General features: G+C 45.2%; 1 protein-coding gene across 2 annotated transcripts in view; it reads left to right on the top strand.

Annotated features, from left to right (window-relative positions):
• Nucleotides 1-8534, top strand: part of arhgap31 (Rho GTPase activating protein 31) — a 32841-nt gene that overhangs the window by 9791 nt on the left and 14516 nt on the right. For both annotated transcript variants that reach the window (XM_066658624.1, XM_066658625.1), the window contains exon 2: nt 7736-7838. In XM_066658624.1, the coding sequence (XP_066514721.1) occupies nt 7736-7838 (103 nt within the window). The remainder of the gene's footprint in view (nt 1-7735; nt 7839-8534) is intronic.

An 8534-nucleotide genomic window follows, 5' to 3' on the forward strand; every position in this document is an offset into this window, starting at 1 on the left:
CAGGGAGCAATTTTTATGTTGCATTTGCATTCTGATTCTGAAGGCAGTATTCAGAGGGCAAGGAAAGAGTCTCTCTCTCTCTCTCTCTCTCTCTCTCTCTCTCTCTCTCTCTCTCAATGAAGGGCTCTGTTGTGTTGTGTGTAAACTGTGGTTTGTGTTTAGTCAGTCCTCAGTCACAGGACACAGGCCATTCATTCAGTTCAACTCTCAGACTCTCAGAACTACATTTCATCTGAAACAGTGTCTTCAAACTGCAGATTGTATTTAGTGCCTCTGTGTGATGTGGCAATGTGTCGTAGCTGGGTGGAATGTGATGTTGCGTGGTAGCTGGGTGGGATGCGACGGCGCGTTGTAGCTGGGTGGGACACGACGGTGCATCGTCGTAGCTGGGTGGGACGCGACGGCGCATCGTCGTAGCTGGGTGTGTTGGGACGGTTTGTTGTCACTGGGTGGAATGTGAAGGCGCGTCGTCGCTGGGTGGAATGTGACGGCGCGTTGTCGCTGGGTGGGATGTGACGGCGCGTCGTCGCTGGGTGGGATGCGACAGCGCGTCGTCGCTTGGTGGAATGTGACGGCGCGTCGTCGCTGGGTAGGATGTGACGGCGCGTCATTGCTGGGTGGGATGTGACGGCGCGTCGTTTCTGGGTGGGATGTGACACCGCGTCGTCGCTGTGTGGAATGTGATGCCGCGTCGTCGCTGGGTGGGATGTGACGCCGCATTGTGGTTGGGTGGGATGTGACGGAGCTTTGTCGTAGCTGGGTGTCATGTGACGGTGCGTTGTAGCTGGGTGGGATGTGACGGCGCCTCGTAGCTGGTGGGATGTTACGTCGCGTGGTTGTAGCTGGGTGGGAAGCGACACGTCGTTGTTGCTGGGTGGGGTGATTGGGTCACACCACTGAATCTGGAGTTTTAGCTTGTTATTTTAACCCTAAATGATCCAGAAAGAGTAGAACAGAGTGGTTGTCGTGCTGAGAGACGCTGGACTTTTGGTTTTCTTTGTGGGAAGTTGCTGATTCAGAAACAGACATCCTCTCTTTCTGTCTCTCTGAGTGAGTCAGAAATTCTCTAGAATTTTTGATTGTGATCACACTGTAATTACTGCATCCTTTACTCCTACATTCAGCATGAGTCTGTATATGGTTTATAAGAAACACTTACCTGGTGTTTACACGTATTTCCCAGTTTATCAGAAACATATTGTCATTCTCTCAGTGGTGGTACCCTCAAGTTGCATATTCTGTACCTTTAGTTAGGGAACATAACTGTACCTTTATTCTATTATAATTGTAGATTTTGAAGTCGATATCAAACCTATATTGTGTTCTTTTATTCTCCACAGTTGTGTAATGAAAGATTACAGAGATCCCCCTCTCCTTCTGGAGAAGAGAATGTAATGAAGCTTTAGGGAACACAACTGGACTCTAACACCACTGCTGTACCTTTAAAGATACACTACACTGTTTGTACCTTTAGTGACAGTAATGTTCCTGCACCGTTCCTCTTTTCTGAGAGCGTAATATTCAGTGTAAAAATCAAACCCTTGTGATGAAGGAACAGGAGGAAGCAGCCGTGTTGGTGAAGGAGTTTAGAACAAGGCATGAGGATGCATCCCATAAACAGATTTTATTTCTTCACCAGTCATGTACAAACGTTTGTGAGCCCCTGGCCATTTGCATGTCGTGTTGATATGAAAAACAATATGGAAAACACAGTAGTTTGTAGTGCTTTATGGAGACTGAAGAATTGCTAATAACTATTAATTAAGATACAATTAATAATTCTATATATATATATTTGTGAAAGAGGGCCCATGTTATTTGAGTTTGAGCCCCCTGCTGTGGGACAATCTCACGTTTGTGTCTGTTATTTACTTGTTATTCTTGTAGCTCCTGAGAGAAGGAGGGGAATTCAGACACCAAAGACGTCTTGGATGATTGACTGTATTTAAAGTAATGGGTGATAAATGTGTAAATATAATTATGAACATTAATTACTTCAGACAAAAAAAACTTCCTCTAACTCTTTAAAAGTGTCTTAGCTGTAACTACACCTTCATACGACTTCCTTCAGTAAAGGTTTATGGATATGCAGTTTCTGTCTCCACCCACCACTCCACTGCTCACCTACAGCTGGAAAGCCCTGCACACGAGTTCTCAGGATTGGTTCCTTGGGTGTGTGATGTATCAAACCTTGTCTGTGTGAATCCATGTTTCTGAGACTATGGTCATCTACAAGCCATCACTTTTTATTCACTCAGGACCTGCTAGCACAAACATCACACACACACACACACACACATGCACTCACACAAACTAACAAGACTAACCCCCCCCCCCCCCCCCCCCCACACACACACACACACACACACTACCAAGACTAAACCCCACCACACACACACACACTACCAAGACTAAACCTCACCACACACACACACGCTCACAGACACTGACAAGACTAAACCCCACCACACACACACACACACACCACCAAGACTAAACCCCCCCCACACACACACACACTACCAAGACTAAAACGCACACACACACACACACACACACACTCACAGACACTAATAAGACTAACCCCCCCCCCCCACACACACACACACCATCGAGACTAACCCCCCCACACACACACACTAACAAGACAACCCCCTCACACACACACACACACACACACTAACAAGACTAAACCTCGCCACGCACACACACACACCACCAAGACTAACCCCCCCCCCACACACACACACTAACAAGACAAAACCCCATGCACACACACAGACACACACCCTATCAAGACTACCCCCCCACACACACACACACACTATCAAGACTAAACCCCCCACACACACACCGCCAAGACTAAACCCCACCACACACACACACACACACTGTCGAGACTAAACCCCACCACACACAAAAAAACACTAATAAGACTAACCCCCCCCCCCCCCCCCCCCCCCCACACACACACACACAATGGTTAGTTTTATGTTAAAGGTTTTCCCAGATTCTAATAAATAAAAAACACCTGACTGAGGGGTAACTGTAAGGTGTTCTGTATCTAGACTTAGCCCTGAGTTTTTGTTTTGTCCATCTACTGGACGGGACTGTTGTCATGGTAACGAGATAACGAACAGAGTGCTGTGTGAACTGATCTCCAGGCCAAAAGAAACACGGAGAGTGTGTGATTTGGTTGCGAGAGACGTCACGGCCGGAGGTATGTTTAGAAAGTGATGGAGAGCCCGGTGGCATAGCTCCAGAGACTTTTCTCTTTTCTATGAGAGGAAGTGTCGCAGGACCAAGGCCTCGGGGTGGGGCCACCTTCCTCTGAAACAAACAAACCATTTTTAACTTCCTGCCCAGGACCACCTTCTCTAAAGGGCCTCAGCACAAAGACAGAGAGACTTAAATAACTCTGTTAAAGACCTGAGAGAGATTAGAAAGCATATTAATAACATGAAAATCTATCCACAGAGATGAGAAAAGGCCTTATATACAGTCAATGTCACAGCAAAACCTCATCTATCCACATCTCTAAAGTAGTACCTTTACAGGAGAATTAACAACCTTCTTAACTCTCAGTGGAAGTTAATATAAAAAGCATTAGACATTTGTTTTTCTTCTGTCATGAAAGAGTGTAATATTCAGTGTAAAAATCAAACCCTTGTGATGAAGGAACAGGAGGAAGCAGCCGTGTTGGTGAAGGAGTTTAGAACAAGGCATGAGGATGCATCCCATAAACAGATTTTATTTCTTCACCAGTCATGTACAAACGTTTGTGAGCCCCTGGCCATTTGCATGTCGTGTTGATATGAAAAACAAGTAGTTTGTAGTGCTTTGTGGAGACTGAAGAATTGCTAATAACTATTAATTAAGATACAATTAATAATTTTATATATATTTGTGAAGGAAGCCCCATGTTATTTGAGTTTGAGCCCCCTGCTGTGGGACAATCTCACGTTTGTGTCTGTTATTTACTTGAAAATTCAGTTATTTCATGAAAGTTCAGCTCAGTGTAATATGTAGCTGGTATTTTTGGATCCTGAGAAATAGAAAATGCACAAACAACTTCTTAAACTGAACTGTTAAAGTGTGGCAAAGTGTCCCTAGACAACAGAGTGTGTTGTGTCAATATGGGGCACATTTCTATGGCACTCATTCATTCATTCATTCATTGTCTGTAACCCTTATCAATTTGTTGGAGCAAATTCCTCCACCTCAGAGCCACTTTCCACTGTACTTCACTGTGTCTAAATGATTCATGTAAAGAACACACGCCGTGTTACAGGTAACTGCATGACGTCATAACGTAAACAAGTCTGAATATCACTAATATCACAATATTGATTTTTTAAAAATTGTTTAAACAATTATGACAACATTATTGTGAACGATACAATATGGCACAGCCCTAGGGGGTGCATGGCGAGAACACACCCTGGAGGGGTCAACAGTACTTCACAGGGCGACACACACTCACACCTACGGACACTTTTGAGTCTGCAATCCACCTACCAACATGTGTTTTTGGAGCGTGGGAGGAAACACGCTCAGACACAGAGAGAACACACCACACTCCTCACAGACAGTCACCCGGAGGAAACCCATGCAGACACAGAGAGAACACACCACACTCCTCACAGACAGTCACCTGGAGGAAACCCATGCAGACACAGAGAGAACACACCACACTCCTCACAGACAGTCACCCGGAGGAAACCCATGCAGACACAGAGAGAACACACCACACTCCTCACAGACAGTCACCCGGAGGAAACCCATGCAGACACAGGGAGAACACACCACACTCCTCACAGACAGTCACCCGGAGGAAACCCACGCAGACACAGGGAGAACACACCACACTCCTCACAGACAGTCACCCGGAGGAAACCCACACAGACACAGAGAGAACACACCACACTCCTCACAGACACAGGGAGAACACACCACACTCCTCACAGACAGTCACCCGGAGCGGGGCTCGAACCCACAACCTCCAGGACCCTGGAGCTGTGACAGAAATGCTTAAGAATTATATACAATATATTTATTGTCAGTGTCAGAAACTCATACCCTCCCTGTTGTTTTCATGAATGCTTCTGTGTAAGAGATTTAGACCTGATGCTAACATTAAACTAATCCTTAAAGCTTTTCTAGCCTTTAGGAGGACCTTAGTGTTTATGTTTGTAGGTAAATTTATCAGACAGTTCATTGTCATCTCTGCTGTCCTTGTGTTTTATGGTGTGTGTTTTTCAGTGTAATTTACTGGATGCGGTTTACAGCACTGTAAACACTGTAGAGGCTGCTGAAGATGCCTGGGGCTTGTTTTAAGAATTGGTTTGTGTGTATTTGTGTTTTCTCCGCTGTGTTCTCGAGGCGTGGATGCGGATCCGAGTATGAGTCGAGGTTTTATTTCCTCTAGCACTTCATTTGAATAGCGATATGGAGCTTTATTGAGTGAGCGTAGGAGTGTAATGACTGTACAATAAACAGGGCCAGCTGTGAATAGCAGGAATGTGGAGCTTTTGCTTGTGTTTGCCTTTGTTTTGAGGCTAATGTTTATCACATTAATGGCAGTCACACTCTGCGTATCGCTGGCGGTAGTTTCCTGTGTTTAGACTGAAATTATAGCAGAATATTTCTGATCCTGTGCTGCTGAAAGCATAAAGTCTCTCAGAACCATTCTGAAACACAGTACACTGTCGGCTGGATGTTTTCGGTTGGTACTCTCAGACCGGAAATAACACTGAGGGCTTTAAAAACTCCAGCAGCACTGCTGTGTCTGATCCACTCGCACCAGCACAACACACACTAACACACCACCACCACGTCAGTGTCACTGCAGCACTGAGGATGATCCACCACCACATCACACCTGCTCTGTGGGGGTCCTGAGCGCTGAAGAACAGGGGGGAAAGGGTGCTAACAGCAGATGGACTACAGTGAGTAAGTGTAGAACTACAGACTGCCCCTGTGTGGTCAGTGGAGCTGAGAGAATGGACAGTGAGTGCAGAAACATGGAGGACGTCTTAATGTTAATGCTGATCAGTGTATCCTCTTTGGTAAACATCATGTGTATTTGCATATTTTAAAGCAGGATCTGTGTTTCCGGAACTCAGTTTAAAATCACTTAGAGCAGGAAGCTCTAACTTTAAGCCGTAAAATAAAAGAAGGAAAAACAAACGCCTAAAAGCGCCTGAGAGGGATCTTTCAGAGGAATGTGTTTCTAACAAAAACCCCACAGTGAGCAGAGGTTTAGTGCTTTAGAGAAAAAATCCAGCTCGAGCCAATGGAAAGGATCCACACTCGGAATGCAACATACAACTGGACCACACACACACACACACACACACACACTGGTGTGTGAACCAGGATGCTTTAAATGACTGAGGTCACTGGACTCCAGAAAGTAAATACATTCCTAGACACTGTGGACAAGTTGTGGACACCTCACCCAGCATTTCTTTTTAAATGGAGGGCATTAATCAGGGGTGTGTTCGACTCTTCTCCTCAACATCCACGGCTCAAGTGCCCAAGTGTGTGTGTGTGTGTGTGTGTGTGTGTATGTGTGCATGCATGCTCACTGCCCCTAGTGTGTGTGTGTGTGCGTGTGTGCTCACTGCCCCTAGTGTGTGTGTGTGTGTGTGTGTGCTCACTGCCCTTAGTGTGTGTGTGTGTGTGTGTGTGCGCTCACTGCCCCTAGTGTGTGTGTGTGTGCATGCGTGCTAACTGCCCCAGTGTGTGTGTGTGCGCTCACTGTCCCTAGTGTGTGTTTGTGTGTGTGCACTCACTGCCCCTAGTGTGTGTGTGTGCTCACTGTCCTTAGTGTGTGTGTGTGCGCTCACTGTCCCTAGTGTGTGTGTGTGTGTGTGTGTGTGTGTGTGTGTGTGTGCGCTCACTGCCCCTAGTGTGTGTGTGTGTGTGCGCATGTGTGTGTGCTCACTGCCATGGATGTGTTAAATGCAGAGGAAAGATTGAACACTGTACATTGACACTTACAGCACATTTATCACATTTGAAGGAGAAGGGGTGTCTGTAAATGTTTGGACAGATCGTGTACATTTCTTTTCTCCCCCTCTGCTCTCTTCTTTCCGCTCCTCCTTCCCTTGGGCTATTTCTACCTCCTCCAGCTGTGTGTGTGTGTGTGTGTGTGTGAACACATCCTGTTCAGCTCAGAACATATATATACACATACTTTACATGTGAAAACATGTGACACGTATAATACTCTGTTACTGTTCATTTGCAACATTTTTGGAAATAAAAAATATCAAATTTTGTCTGTGGAAATGTTACATCACGTTTTATATTTGATCTATTTTTTCCTCAATCCAGCAAATCAATAGAAATCTTCATTAAAATGATATATAAATGTGTTTTTCATTCTGTTGATTGTATGTGAGCACTAGCACCCCCTTGTGGTGCTGAACCTAAATATGTGAGAGTTTGTCAGAATGTGATTAAAGGCAACACCATGTGGTTCAGTTCCTAAATGTGAGCGAGTGCGTGAGTGAAAAGCCTGTTCAGTAAAGGGCTGTGCATCAAATCAGCTCTTCTTCTCGTTCAGGTGCGTCACAGTGTAGATACGTTGTATATAAGTAATGGAGCACTGTGCTCCATTTACTCAGTAATTTACTGCTCAGAATTTTTTTTACTGCAGTAACACTTTACTTACACAGTCACATGATCAAATATAATCTAAATCTCCCTCTTTGTCTCCTTTCCCCAGTTCCTCACGTCCTAAAGACGTGTGCGGAGTTTATAGAGGAGCATGGCGTCGTGGATGGGATCTACAGACTTTCAGGAGTTACCTCCAACATCCAGCGCCTCAGGTAAACACACACACTGAGATCAGACAGAAACCACTACACACACACACACACACACACACACACAGAGAGAGAGAGAGATCAGATAGAAACCACCACACACACACACTGAGATCAGACAAAAAACACAAACACACACACTGAGATCAGACAGAAAAAAACATACCGTAACAAGTTTAAACACCACACACACACACACACACACACACACACACACACACACAAACTCACATGGTAACAAAGTTAAACACCCCACACACACACACACTGTAACAAGGCTAAACTCCACACACAGACACACACTGAGATCAGACAGAAACCACCACACGGTAACAAGGCAAAACACCACACACATGGTAAAAAGGCTAAACACCACACACACACACACACTGTAACAAGGGTAAACTCCACACACACACACACACGGTAACAAGGTAAAACACCAGACACACACACACACACACTCTGTAACAAGGCTAAACACCACAAACACACCCCTGTATTTACACTTCAAAATATGTGTCATAGCTGTTTAAAAGGCCGAAGTATGTAGTTTATTTCACTGCAGAATGTAAATGGGAATCTGTTTTTACAAAGCAACACACGTTATCACCTGAACCTGAGCCAGACGTTTGCGTTCGGAGTGTGTTGCTCTGCGCTGTGGATATGTTCTGCTCTGAGTGCGGTCAGACCACAGAT

Source organism: Hoplias malabaricus, chromosome 2 (assembly GCF_029633855.1).
Source record: "Hoplias malabaricus isolate fHopMal1 chromosome 2, fHopMal1.hap1, whole genome shotgun sequence".
NCBI classification, from domain to species: Eukaryota; Metazoa; Chordata; class Actinopteri; order Characiformes; family Erythrinidae; genus Hoplias; species Hoplias malabaricus.